Consider the following 15595-nt stretch of genomic DNA (forward strand, 5'->3'; position numbering starts at 1 on the left):
CTTCCGGAGGGATCTCTCCCAACCCGACTAGAAAGCACCGCCAACTCCTGGACAGTCTTGGGTGCAACGTGGCGTTGGTGGATGGAGCGAGACATGATGTCCCAGATGTGCTCAATTGTTCAGGTCTGGGAACGGGCGGGCCAGTCCATAGCATCATATGCCTTCCTCTGCAGGAACTGCTGAACACTCCAGCCACATAGTCAGCATTGTCTTGCATTAGGAGGAACCCAGGGCACCGCACCAGCATATGGTCTTACAGGGGGTCTGAGGATCTCATCTCGGTACCTAATGGCAGTCAGGCTACCTCTGGCGAGCACATGGAGGCTGTGCGGCCCCAAGAAATGCCACCCCCACACCATGACTGACCGCCAAACTGTCATGCTGAGATGTTGCAGGCAGCAGAAGCGTTCTCCACGGTCTCCAGACTCTGTCACGTCTGTCACATGTGCGTGGAACCTGCTTTCATCTGTGAAGAGCACAGGGCGCCAGTGGCGAATTGCCAATCTTGTGTTCCTGGGCAAATGCCAAACGTCCTGCACGGTGTTGGCTGTAAGCACAACCCCCACCTGTGGACGTCGGCCTCATACCACCTCATGGAGTTTGTTTCCTGACCGTTTGACAGACCACTGCACATTTGTGCGCTCTGGAGGTCATTTTTGCAGGCTCTGGCAGTGCTCTCCTGCTCCTCCTTGCACACAGGGGAGGTAGCGGTCCTGCTGCTGGGTTGTTGCCTCTCTATGGCCTCCCTCCACGTCTCCTGATGTACTGGCCTGTCCCTGGTAGCCGCCTCCATGCTCTGGAACTACGCTGACAGACCACCAGCAAACCTTCTTGCCCACCAGCTCGCAATTGGATTTATTGTCAATCAGTGTTGCTTCCTAAGTGGACAGTTTGATTTCACAGAAGTGTGATTGACTTGGAGTTACATTGTGTTGTTTAAGTGTTCCCTTTATTTTTTTGAGCAGTGTATGTAGCAATGTAGCCTATACTGTATTGATCTTTGCAGTCATCTCGGTTTTCATTTGAAGCCTCTTTTTATCCTAGGATTGTAAAAATTGCAAAGACATTGGTAACTTTGTATTTGTAGTCGATTTCGCTCTGAAGTTATTGGCAGTCACAGCGAGACCGATAAACTTGATTCTGTGTTTAGCAGAGATCTTCTGTGTACAGTATAAAGTGGAAGGGCAGAAAAGCATCTAACAATGCACTTAGCTGTTCTACGAGCGGTCTGAGGTAGTCGGTAAATAACAAGCGCTTTCAAGTACGACTTTAGTAATGATGGTTGTTGGGAAACAGCTCTGAGATTTAACGATGCTCAGACGAAGGTTCGAATGATGAATTTAGCCTTAAGATGCTTTTGGGAACCTGGGCTCAGGTTATTTGAAGCAGGGACAAAAATACAGTTTTATATTTACTGGATGTGTTGGGAAAAAAAGATGAACCGGTGAATTGACTATATAATATATTTAGCTATTTGTGTAGAAAGAGGGCATGAAAACCTCCAGGCATCTACTGAATGAAAGCCTATAGTGAACACTGACCTTCTTGGCTGCGTCGATGCACTGCATGTACGTTTTGGCCAGGTCTGAGCATTGCAATGTCTGCTCCCGGTTCTCCTTGTAGCAGTTGAGGATCTGGGACTGCAGGTTGATGCATACAGGCTCGGTGTTCCTCGCTCTGTGGACACACACAGGTCAGGGGTCAGCCCAGAGGTCATCAAAGAGACACAGCTGAATGATTTTTATTAGAACACAGCAAGCAACATGTCCAACATTACTACAGTGTATGATCAGTGACATTGTATTTTTGTGAAAATCATTTGAGGTGATTGATGCAGTGACGAGACGTCATTCAGGTTTTGAGCCCCACATGCTTTGAGCCTCAACTGTTTAAAACAAATTCTATAATAATAATACATTTAAAATGCCTGTTTTGCAAGTGATTCTGACATTAATTTGTGTCACATATCAGTTTAGCAAACAATGTAAAAAATGTAAAATGTCAAAATGTCCTTGAGTTAATAAAGAAGCATACAAGCCTAGCTCAGTGCTTTCTGTGGTGGAGGGGCAGCCAGGGAAAACACAGAGCGTAGGCATGGTTCATCTTCTCTGGTTGTGCGGTGATTGGCACAGTTTGCGAGCAAACGAATGCACTGTCCACAGGGCATGTTGATGCCACTGAACCAAGGCAGAGAAACCTTAACACTGCACACGTGATGGAGGCATGCGACATAATCGCTGCTCATGTGCAAGACAGGTTTTCGGAAAGAGACCACTTAATTGCGGCAAAGTTGGTAAACAGCAGTTTTTCCCCCAGTATGTACATTCCTTTCTGACTGCAGAACTCCAGTGTGCTACCTCATCAATTTACACACAATACCCCATAATGAAAAAGCAAAAAAAGTTCTTCATTTTAGCAAATTTAAAAAATGAAATATTACATTTACATAAGTATTCAGACACTTTACTCAGTACTTTGTTGAAGCACATTTGGCAGCTATTACAGCCTCGAGTCTTCTTGGGTATGATGCTACAAGCTTGGCACACCTGTTTTTGGGGAGTTTCCCCCATCCTTCTCTGCAGAGCCTCTCAAGCTCTGTCAGGTTGGATGGGAAGCAATGCTGCACAGCTATTTTCTGGTCTCTCCAGAGATGTTCGATCAGGTTTAAATCCACGCTCTGGCTGGGCAACTCAAGGACATTCAGAGACTTTTCCAGAACCCACTCCTGGGTTGTCTTGGCTGTGTGCTTAGGGTTGTTGTTCTGTTGGAAGGTGAACCTTTGCCCCAGTTTGAGGTCCTGAGCGCTCTGGGGCAGGTTTTCATCAAGGATCTCTCTGTACTATGCTCTGTTCATCTTTGCCTCGATCCCAACTAGTCTCCCAGTCCCTGCCGCTGAAAAACATCCCCACAGGATGATGCCGCCACCACCAGACTTCACCATAGGGATGGTGCCAGGTTTCCTCCAGATGTGACACTTGGCATTCAGGCCAAAGAGTTCAATCTTGGTTTCATCAGACCAGAGAATCTTGTTNACCATAGGGATGGTGCCAGGTTTCCTCCAGATGTGACACTTGGCATTCAGGCCAAAGAGTTCAATCTTGGTTTCATCAGACCAGAGAATCTTGTTCCTCATGGTCTGAGAGTCTTTAGGTGCCTTTTGGCAAACTGCAAACAGGCTGTCATGTGCCTTTTACTGAGGAGTGGTTTCCATCTGGCCACTCTACCATAAAGGCCTGATTGATAGAGTGCTGCAGAGGTGGTTGTCCTCCCATCTCCACAGAGGAACTCTGGAGCTCTGTCAAAGTGACCATCTTGTTCTTGGTCACCTCCCTGACTAAGACCCTTCTCCCCAGTTTGCTCAGTTTGGCCAGCTTCAGGAAGAGTCTTGGTGGTTCCAAACTTCTTCCATTTAAGAATGATGGAGGCCACTGTATTCTTGGGGACCTTCAATACTGCAGACATTTTTTGGTACCCTTCCCCCAGATCTGTGCCTCGATATAATCCTGTCTTGGAGCTCTACGGACAATTCATTTGACCTCATGGCTTGGTTTTTGCTCTGACATGCACTGTCAACTGTGGGGCCTTATATAGACAGGTGTGTGCCTTTCCAAATCATGTACAATCAATTGAATTTACCACAGTCGGACTCTCAAACATCTCAAAGATGATCAATGCAAACAGGATGCACCTAAGCTCAATTTCGAGTCTTATAGCAAAGGGTCTGAATACTTATGTAAATAAGGCATCCGTTTTTATATTTAATACATTTGCAAAATGTGGAAAAAGTCAAGGGGCCTGAAAACTTTCCGAAGGCACTGTATGTCTTGTATGATGCTGCATAAGTGATATGCCAGGGAGATATATATACTGTAACTACTAAGAAAGTAATACTAAGTGTATGTTGTGTAGTAAGCTGTTAGTAGCCATGTGTCTCACTCTAAGAATTTAGTCGCTCTCCCCCTCAGAACTTAGCCTACTGTTCTGATTAGGTGGTACACATGTAGCCTGTTTTAGAGAAATGTCATCATCGAATATTATGAGTGCATTTTTTGCTTGCTTATGTGCCCCTATTATTTAGCCTACTATTCTGACTTGGTGTACAGGGAAAATACTGTAAGAATGGCCCATATTCTGAATTATGTCGCTCTCCATTTCAAAAGTGCTGAACGCATAGGAATATCTCAGCTCGTCTATCTCAGCTCGCTCATGTCTTAATCGAAATTACAGCTTGCCTCTTATCCGCACATCGTTCCCTTATGTCATAGTTTGTACATCTACATTGTTATATTGCTTATATAGGTCTATCTTATTCATAATTTTAGGCAATGTTAGAATAATGAATTTAATTGTTTTGCTTACTTTGTGTATTATAATTAGCTCATGTGCTTTCTCCACGAGGAGGGCATACGATATAAAGTTGTTGGGTCTGTAACCATGAGGGGATACTATACTGTATAATGTTGTTGGGTCTGTAACCATGAGGAGGGGATACTATATAATGTTGTTGGGTCTGTAACCTGAGGAGGGGATAACTATTTAAAATGTTTTTTTGTTGGGTCTGTAACCATGAGGAGGGAATACTATATAATGTTTTGGGTCTGTAACCATGAGGAGGGATACTATATAATGTTGTTGGGTCTGTAACCATGAGGAGGGGATACTATATAATGTGGTTGGGTCTGTAACCATGAGGAGGGATACTATATAATGTTGTTGGGTCTGTAACCATAGGAGGGGGATACTATATATGTTGTTGGGTCTGTAACCATGAGGAGGGATACTTATATAATGTTGTTGGGTCTGTAACCATGAGGAGGGGATACTATATAATGATGTTGGGTCTGTAACCATGAGGAGGGGATACTATATAATGATGTTGGGTCTGTAACCATAAGGAGGGATACTATATAATGATGTTGGGTCTGAAACATGAGGAGGGGATACTATTAATGATGTTGGGTCTGTAACCATGAGGAGGGGATACTATATAATTTTGTTGGGTCTGTAACCATGAGGAGGGATACTATATAATGTTGTTGGGTCTGTAACCATGAGGAGGGATACTTATATGTTTGTTGGGTCTGTAACCATGAGGAGGGGATACTATATAATGTTGTTGGGTCTGTAACCATGAGGAGGGGATACTATATAATGTTGTTGGGTCTGTAACCATGTTTGCCAGTGACAGTCTCTTCCCATTCAAATATTTCTGTTCCACAAAAAGTTCACTAATAGACGCATGTAATTCCAGTAGATATTGCAACGGTTGTTTTGTTTGCGCAATCTGTGTGTCGGTATATTGTCTATAAAAGTGGATCCTAGTGATTGTCTTTTCCTTCCTTTTTAGACTACATAATAAAATAATAAAAATGGTCAGCTAACTGCTGAGTCCGCGTCTCTCTCTCTTTCATTCTGTGTGGTATCTAAAAGAAGAGTAAAGTTACATTTACTGAACATAAATATAAGAATGTTGGTGTATGGTTCAAAAGTCAAAAAGTAATGTCGACATTCGTTATTATTGAAGGAGAATGGGTTCTTATCGAGTTACACAAATCCACAAGGAGTCAGTAGAAAGCCTATTTATTTAAAGCTGCAATATGTACATAGAAATGGGAGTTATAGATCTGTCATTCTCATTGAAACCAAGTCTAAGAAGCGGTCTTTCTATTCTTCCAGTTCTTAAGTTTTCATTTTTGTATTTTTTACTTTCGGTTTAGTACATCAGCTTCAAACCACTGAAAATATAATATTCTGGAATATGGAAAAGATATTGCACAGCAGTTTATATGGTACAACGATTCTCTAAACTATACTTGCTAAAATTCAAATAGATCACCTAATTTCAGTTTATTTGACAAAACAAGCAACCAGGAAATGGCAGAGAGACTTCTGCATAGTGCATCTTTCAGCAAGTCAGCCATATCAGTGGCTGAATGAAGTGTTTCGCTGCCAGATAAGGCTCTTCTGATAGCCAGGTGTAGCGGTGGTAAGGATTCACCCCATGGTGCTGAAAAGAAAGCTCTGTGGTTGGGACAGCTTTATGGAGGCCCTAACAGTTTGTGGGCACCATTTGTCAACGTTATAGTGCATTTAATGTATTGTTTAGTGTTGTGTAGTGGCGTCGCTGGCATGCATCTAAAAAAAAAAATGTTGGTTGAATTTGCKCCACCAAGTTTTACATGCTAAAATCTCCACTGGATTGATGTTCTAAGTTAATAAGAAAGCTAAATGACAACCGCTATGCTTGATTCATCTACATTAAAACTGTTTCCACATTGTACCTGAAAAGAACCCCCCCGTCTCACACAAACTCACACTCATATTTCACATTACATACCAATACACACTCATATTTCACATTACATACCAATACACACTCATATTTCACATTACATACCAATACACACACTCATATTTCACATTACATACCAATACACAAACTCATATTTCACATTACATACCAATACACAAACTCACACTCGTATTTCACATTACATACCAATACACACACTCATATTTCACATTACATACCAATACACACAAACACACGCCAACATCCCCTAGTGTGTACAAATGTCTCCCTCTCCATCCTGCGGACACTTTAGTGGAATGAATAGGTGGGGAGAGACAGGTTAAACTGAATTACCGGCAGAGAGGATATTCACTAATAGAGCCGGTGACAAGCGCGGCATTGACTAATACAACGATGATAAATAACCTGATACTGTGACTAGAGGAGGCAGGGACACACGGTCACCCTGGCAACCTTTCAGCAGTGATGTCATTGAGCCCAAAGATTGCCATGGACACAGAGTAAACGATTTATGGTTGTGTCTTCCGAAAGATGTTGACTTTAATATTGGAGGCTGCTTAGTACAGTACAACCTCTTTCTATCAACCACAACCAGCGTACGGCTACAGATTACAAACGGTGCAAGAATTAATAAATCATTCCTAATTGAACGAATCAAAATGAGCTGATCAAATCAGGCTGAATTCAGAGATTGAATTAGCTTGTTGTAATATGATATGTGATATGTAACATAATTGGTCTCTGCATTCCCGATTTCTCAGTGATGGAACTTTGTGGCAGATTCATTGCCAGGTTGCCATGCTTAATGAAATTTGATTGATTATGCAAAGTCATGTGCATTAAACCCTCCCATCCTCTCCCTCTCTCTCTACAATGCACTCCAACAGCTACTCTCAGAGGACCGTTTGACACTGCGCTTAATTGAAACCCGAATTAAAACCTGTGCTCAGCTTTGATTCAGCGTGCAAGCCAACCCCGGCATTTCAATTAAAACACATCCAAGGCTCCCATCACATCACGCAGCATATTACCAAGCAGCAGAGCGATATGCTATCGCTAGCGTTTCCTTGTGAGTTGCTTGTCTTATCTGAACGGTTAAGAGGAGAGAAGAAAAATACGAAGGATGGGAAATAAATCTCCATCAACAGCCCATCAAGGCGTGTTTAAGGGAGGATGAGTCCGTGTATCAGATCCCCCTGTTTTACCCAATGCTGAAGCTCTTCCTTCCTCTGTTTAATAACGACAGCGGCAGAGAAAAAGACTAAAGCAACGCTCTTCTTTGCGCTGGTAAGATAAGGAACTCTCCTTTAATTTAAAATAAACTGCCTTCATCAGGGAAGGAAGCTCCAGATAGCGCAGCAGGTTTATTAAAGGGGCCTGAAGCAGAAAATTGGTTTGCCGCAGCCAAAGCTGAACCGAATTGAACCAAATTGAAGGCGAGGTCTTAAATAAAAATATTAACTGAGCCGCTTAGGCCGCTTTGAGTGAAGCAGGCTGTGCGCATATGAGCAGTAATTTCGGAATTCAAAATCTGTAAGTAAATATAACGGAACAGAGATTAGGCCTTAATTACTGCAGATTTCAATTATTTTTAATCTCCTCCAGAGAACGCGCAGTGGAAAAACAAAGGCTGACTTCTGAAAGTCTGCCGAGCTTAGAGAGGCAAAAGGAGAAATGAAAGACTAGAAATCAAATGGAAAGAGGAAAAACAACTACAAAAGGTTCCATTAGCAAGCTTGCAATATGTATATTCAAATCAATAGAAATGCTAAGCAGCACAAACATAAACTCCAAAACGAGTTGCTGTGTTGAATGTGATTGGCTGAGGGCAGAGGTTGTGTGTGCTAGTTCTGTAACTCATAGCTGATCAGGTGCTATCAGAAGGAGTCAGAGGAGAGGCACCCATATCTCTACACTGCTGCTGCTGTTGTGGGCAACCAGCGCTCACTCAAATGTCAGAGAGAGTAGCTACTGCATCGCCTCGAGATAACTCTGCTCTGCCATCCTCAGCCAAGCCACAGCAGATTACTGCAAGAGCCAGATAAATACATGAATCACACTGGCTATACACTGTAAAGTCTCCAAATTGTATCTGCAGGGGAATTCACTGACATGTTTTGGGGATGGAGGGGCTGAAATTAACTAGATTAGAGGTGCGTTTCTTTAACCCTGGCTGTTGCTCGGCAGACAGATGAGGGTCCCGGCTCTGACAGCTTTTACATTTACTGAGCTGGTGAGGAGCGCAGCACAGCGCAGGTCTCCTCCCCTCCACTCTCCTCTCCTCCCCCAGCCAATCTCACCTGCAGGGCTGCGGAGTGGCGGACTCTTCTCCCTCCTCTCCTCCACACGATGCTCCCCCACTTAAGCCTGTCAGCCCTGGAGTTGCCCGAGGCAGAGCACTGAGAGCTCAGCTCAAACACAGGCAGGGATCTGACACCGCTGACAATTACTACTGCAGAGCACAATCACCAGATGGTGCCTCAAAGTATTGGCAAAGTAGTATGGGTTGCACTTCGATCACTTGGTCGCGTCGCTACCATTGTTATCAGCGTTCCACAGACGCCGCAGCCACATTGATGTCCAAAAGAAGAAGGGGGGCTAATGACTGACTGAGAGCTAATAACTGTTTTGCCCAGTGATGCAGTCTAGTCAGTAAACCTCGTGTCCAAATCGAGTCCAAAATCCCCTGTGCTGAAGTCCAAGTCCCAGTGCTCAAGTCTGAGTCACTGGGTCCATATTAACTCAACATAAAATGATTTAACCAGTCAGATATAGTGTAGCGGCAATCTCTTTTCATTTTCTTCTGTGCTACTAAATGTTTGCATATAGGCTACTAGTAATGTTATCAGGGCCACGTTCATTTGAAAAACGTTCTCGAACCTCCATGAATAGAGCTAACTATTCATGTAACAGAGCCAACATTATTCTTTATTCAACATGTCAGAGAGGCATGATTGTTCTACATAGAAATATACTATCTGAACGTTCCAAAAAGTTGTTAGCTATAGCTAGCTATTAAGGTAACATGACTGAACAAGATGTAGCCTAAAGAAATGGTTAACGGCTCGGTCTGCCTAGTAGCCTAGTTTTAGAATGGCTCGCGATATTCTTTATGAATGTAAAATGCAGCTCACTAATGCACGTTAGAAAGAGAAAGAAAGCGCAGCGCCGGTATTATGGCTCGTCTTTTGAACGGTAGCCTCATGGCTGGTCAAGCCGTTTTCTCTGAGGAAAAGAGGGAGACTTGGCTACATTGGCTACAGAACCTGGATATGAAATGCAGTGGGAAAAGTGGGAGGGTTGAGCGAGACTAAACATTTCAAAGACAGCCTACTTCTCTATATCCTATATCTATATCCTAATCAAGGGAGAGAAAAACAGTTTGACTGTTGTTTTACTATTAAACTCAATGCTCAATTGTTTAACATTTTGGAAAGCAGCTTGTGTTTCTTAACTAGGCAAAGGGTAGCTAACTAGAAGGCTGGTGGTTACTGGTTAGCTAAGGTGAAGCAAGAGAGCCGCCTGAACGATGTGTATAATCGGAGGCGGAGCCTGTCTGCCCACACTCATCGCTTGCTCACCCGCAGCTCACCAGCTGATGTAGGCTGTGTTTGCTGGGTGTGGCACATCCTTCCCACTGCTGAACAGAACATCTGTGCTACTAATATTAATTGTGCTTATCACTGAAAAGCTCTCAATCTCTCCAAAAACTCTTGTCCAGTTAATTTAGTAGTCAGATTTTAGTCACAGAAAAAAATGTCTCGTCTCATTTTAGTCAACTGAAATTAAAAATAATTTTAGTTAAATTATAGTTTTTTCTGGGTGTATTTAATTAGTTATAGTCTTGTCAATTGCCACTGAAAAATAGTTGTCACTATTTTTGTTGATGAAACACACACACACACACACACACACACACACACACACACACACACACACAGTAAAGGATTGGTCAGGCTGTCTTATTCAGGGCTGTCTCGTGGATCACCAGGCAGACAGGATCTATCCTTACATTTCAGCCACAATTACAGTAGAGAGTAGTGCATGTCAAAATGGGGATCCTTATGACCTCTACAAAGTGGTCATCTTTTATGCATGACAATCTCAATTACAGCATAGTTGCTGTTAGCACCAGACAGCCGTATGATCATGAACAAAAGCTGTGGTACTGTATCATGGTAGAGATAGTAATATAGCAGCAAAGGGAAGGAGAGCAGGCCCAGGGCTGGTCCAGTTCTGTGCTCAGCCACTGAGGAGTGCCAGTTTGAAACTCCCTGGACAGCCGGTGTCTTCTATAATGAGGGCTTTTTCTCTGCGAGGCCATAACACCAGGAGCAAGAACAACAAGAGCAATGTCTGGCTGGAGCTAGCTAATTGGCCAGTTGTTAGCTGTAGCTAGCACGCTGTGTCTGACAGTACAGCCCTCTGACCAGTCTGATATCCTCTCTCTCTACTCTACTGTAGCTAGCACGCTGTGTCTACAGTACAGCCCCCTGACCAGTCTGATATCCTCTCTCTCTCTACTCTACTGTAGCTAGGCACGCTGTGTCTGACAGTACAGCCCCCTGACCAGTCTGATACCCTCCTCTCTACTCCACTGTAGCTAGCATGCTGTGTCTGACAGTACAGCCCTCTGACCAGTCTGATACCCTCTCTCTCTACTCTACTGTAGCTAGCACGCTGTGTCTGACAGTACAGCCCCCTGACCAGTCTGATACCCTCTCTCTCTACTCTACTGTAGCTAGCACGCTGGTCTGACAGTACAGCCCCCTGACCAGTCTGATACCCTCTCTCTCTACTCTACTGTAGCTAGCACGCCGTGTCTGACAGTACAGCCCCCTGACCAGTCTGATATCCTCTCTCTACTCTACTGTAGCTAGCACGCTGTGTCTGACAGTACAGCCCCTGACCAGTCTGATACCCTCTCTCTCTACTCTACGTAGCTAGCACGCTGTGTCTGACAGTACAGCCCCCTGACCAGTCTGATACCCTCTCTCTCTACTCTACTGTAGCTACGACGCTGGTGTCTGACAGTACAGCCCCTGACCAGTCTGATACCCTCTTCTCTCTAACTCTACTGTAGCTAGCACGCTGTGTCTGACAGTACAGCCCCCTGACCAGTCTGATACCCTCTCTCTCTACTCTACTGTAGCTAGCACGCTGTGTCTGACAGTACAGCCCCTGACCAGTCTGATACCCTCTCTCTCTACTCTACTGGAGCTAGCACGCTGTGTCTGACAGTACAGCCCCCTGACCAGTCTGATACCCCTCTCTCTACTCTACTGTAGCTACGCACGCTGTGTGACAGTACAGCCCTCTGACCAGTCTGATATCCTCTCTCTCTACTCTACTGGAGCTAGGCTACGGTAATGTCAATGTGTTACTACAGGGCATTCTGCTAATATCAATACCATAGAACAGCTAGTTTCTGTGTCGTGTTGTTTTCAATGAGTGGAGCTCCTCGGTAGCAATGTGTTCTGTTCACCTCAGACAGGTCTGCAGTGCCTTGGCATGTTGCCAAGATGATTAATGGTGCAGCCACCTCGACTGTTCCATCAAAGAAACACTCCTTTGTCTGGGAGGCTCAAAAGGTGTGCGTTACAGACGATGAAGAAGAAGTGTCACAATACAGCATTAACAGCAATGCTTCAAGACTGCTACAAACTACTGAGTGCCTTGACCACTACTTCCCTTGTAAACGTTTGCCGGGGCCACAATACAGCACATTATCTCTCTTCAATTGAAGATATCTGATAGGCAGAGCATCTGTCAGAGAGGTAGAGTGATGTAAGAGAGAAAACCGCTAGAAGACTATGGACACTAGAGATTGACTTAAAGCAGTTGAATCCCATCTTTACTTGGCCCTGTGCTCTGCTCTGTGTGCTAGAACGGGAGTTAAGTCGGGTAGCAGTGAGGGACAGAGACAGAGAGATTAGAAAGCAGCCTTGTCATGTTCCAGGAGAGTCAGGAGAGCTGCTGCCCAGATGAGGCGGCAGCGTGCACACAGGGACGACAAGCAGGGACAGGACGCTCCTGGCAAACCCTCTCCAAGTCTAGGGATTAAAAACTGAATTAAAACATCACACAGTGAGTGCCATGCCGTGGAGGAGGCAGGCAGGTAGGAGCCAGGCAAACTGACACTGTCTGCTTAAGCTCTGGTAGTAGAACTCAGGAAAAGTATAACTTCTGCAAACCCAGCCCTTGCAGCCCTATTTTAACACCCTAACCTTAGACCCAGTCTTGCTGCATAACCCCTGACCACATCCTGGCTTCTATTCCACTGTAACCCTTCCCCAGGCCAACCGCAACCCACTGCCCTTGATCTTCTTACCCCAGTGTGCTCACTCAATCTTCTAGCCTTCACCTGGTAGGCCAAAATGGCAACAGAAGGCACTGGAGGCAGAGAAGAAACATCCATCTCACATCACACACATCTCGCTCTGATCGTATGGCCATCTGATAGGAGCGCGTGTAGCCATTTCTCCTGCCTGGGAGGAAGTCTCTTCAGACGGCAACACGCTAACGTGAGCTTAGCAGCTCAAATCCCTGATTAGAGGCCTGCATTAGTTAGCAACAAGGAGCTATGCTAGCACAGAACAGGCAGGGAGTACTGCAGTCCCTAACCAGCTGCCACCATTCTGACACACACTGCTTCATTTACACATGATGCAGAAGATAGGAGCTGCCTTTCCCCAAGACTATAGGGGATTTGAACACATTTATCTCAGATTGTACTACTACTCTGCTCTACTTCTAACTTTTGGTAATGGTAATTAACTGGATTACTGATTCTACAGTATATCTACAGCACGACAATGAATTGACTGATGTGATACCCGTATACTATACGGGTATCACATCGCCTATACGGCGTATAGGACTTTTGTCCCCAACTGCAGTTTGATTCATATCATAGTTCTGAATAAAAATGATGATTAGTTCTGTGCTCCCATATCTAGAGGGTCTCACCGCCTAAGTAGCACAGGATTCTGGTATACTTGATTCTACTGGGTTCTATATGAACACGTCTGGAAGGATGGACCAAATGAACAGTGTATTATAAAATAGGTTGAAGCTCGTTACAATGGGATTGAAACACCAGATGTTCAATACTCACCATAACCATGCAAACTAAATGGAGCTTAACACTTCTTTAACATCAGGGCTTTCCAATAAAGCACATGGATTTACTATGAACATCTATAGTCATTAGGGTATCCCTGTACTGTGCAGAATTGAGGTCAGTCTTTGGAAAACATGCATTAGTAAATGCATTAGCTAAGAAGGCAAGTGAACTGGTAGGCTATGTGATAAGGCTAATAGTGAAAGCTCACAATTTGACAGGAAATGGAAATAAATGCCTCCATATTCTGAAATAAAGTTAGAACTGCAGTGTCATTTGTCAGCAGTTTCCCCACCTTTCATTATAATTATTTAGCTGAAAAATACATTCTTAAATGCTGATTAATCAAACAGTAGCCAAATAAAGCTTATTCGATTTACAGGACTTTGCACAGGGGAGTGTTTGGGGAAGAAAAGATTGCTATCTGGGCAGGTGCTTTGCTCATGCATAAAGTACGGTTGAGGTTAATTGAATTGAATTTACACTGACATTTACTTTGGCGATAATGAGTAGGCAAAGTGTGTAAGTGTGATGGGCTACTAGCCTAGCTCCATTGTCCAACAGTTGTATGGCACTACAAACAATCTGCATTCATTTCACGAGCGTCAGATCTGCTCAGGGGGAATGTTAGTCTGAGTCCACAGCCCAGGCACAGGTGAATACATTTTGTCATAGATACTGTATCTGTCATTCTCCACTTCTCTCAGCCATACCTACCTGTTACTGTTACCATGTCTTATCTATGATCATAACGAGAAAACATTCACAGCACCTTGCTATCCCTGGGCTGCTTCCATCTGAGAAAGACATTTCATTTTCTTGTGAATTAGAGGGAAAAATGCACCTCATCATGTGTATTGTTGGAGTCTAAGGGAGCCAACCCATCTCCATGGAAACCAAAAGCACAGCACTAGTTGGCTCTGGAAACCGATTTTATACAAGCTCTTCTACCATTCTGACAACGTCAATTACTGTGAATTGTAGTGGGAGACAAAACAGGGGAGCAACTAGTATACAATCACTGTATAATTTACAGCAAAGCAGAGATGAAAAAGCGCTCTACAGAGTACATGGATCCATCATAGAGCTTGTAGAATGCTTTCAAGTGTTATAGCTTGTGAATGACTGTCTGTGGTGTTGAGTTGGGGCCCATCTACATAGGGACTGTAGTTCCACAGGTACTGTAGAGTCTGGAGGTGAACATTACTACAGATGAACAGGCGGTTTTACTTACTTTACAAGAGCTTCGGATTTTGTGGCTTGGTCGTGGAACTGTTTCTCGGTTTGCTTGTATCGATCCAAATTCTGAYATATAAAAAATAAATCATGTTTATTTTTATATTTATTTAACCAGGTAGGCTGCGACCTGGCCAAGATAAAGCATAGCAATTCAACACATACAACAACACAGAGTTACACATGGAATAAACAAAACATACAGTCAATAATATAGTAGAATAAAAAAAWWAKAAAATGAGGAAACGCAGAATTTTACAGGTAAGTTAGTGTACAATTCTACATGATGAAAGAAAATAACATGATCCCCTGATAAAATGCACATCCCCAACATTCAAACACATCTACAGTATGTACTGTACAGCAGTGACCAACTGAGCATTCACACCTGGCTGATTCTTTCAACAACCCTCCATAGACGGTCAGGTTAGCTGTAGTTGGAGAGATGTGGAGAAGCCATAAAATTGATGGCATAGATTTTTTTAATGATACAATCCAGCAATTATTAAAATGCTTGAATGCTAATAAAAATACTACTACAACTATCATCAGTATCACCACCTCCGTTTCCCACCATCCCAAATCATTGCCTTCGGTAACAGCCAGTTCATTTAAGAACTGGATATTAAGCTGATGTTATTGCAGTTAAATGCCTTGCTAGAGTGTACAGAGGAACCTGTAAAGATGTTAAAACCTTAATGACCATCGTGGTGTAGTTAGTGAGTGTTCTGATCCCAGGTCACTACACCTCTGGCAGTCAGTCAGTCAGGCAGGCAGTCAGTCAGGCAGACTGAGGAAGGAGCAGTGGGCCTGGTCACTGACACACAGTCTCTTCATTAGGCTATAGAGACCATCCCAGAGACCATCATCACCCGCACAGTCCCCAGTAACAGCTCTAACTACTGCTGAAGAGACTCCACGCC

General features: G+C 43.8%; 1 protein-coding gene across 2 annotated transcripts in view; it reads right to left on the minus strand.

Moving 5' to 3' along the window:
• chchd6a (coiled-coil-helix-coiled-coil-helix domain containing 6a) overlaps positions 1-15595 on the minus strand; it is a 67523-nt gene that overhangs the window by 23627 nt on the left and 28301 nt on the right. For both annotated transcript variants that reach the window (XM_023991302.2, XM_023991301.2), the window contains 2 exons: positions 14671-14741; positions 1542-1677 (listed from right to left, as the gene is read on the minus strand). In XM_023991302.2, coding sequence (XP_023847070.1) covers positions 1542-1677; positions 14671-14741 — 207 coding nt within the window. The remainder of the gene's footprint in view (positions 1-1541; positions 1678-14670; positions 14742-15595) is intronic.

Source organism: Salvelinus sp. IW2-2015, linkage group LG7 (assembly GCF_002910315.2).
Source record: "Salvelinus sp. IW2-2015 linkage group LG7, ASM291031v2, whole genome shotgun sequence".
NCBI classification, from domain to species: domain Eukaryota; kingdom Metazoa; phylum Chordata; class Actinopteri; order Salmoniformes; family Salmonidae; genus Salvelinus; species Salvelinus sp. IW2-2015.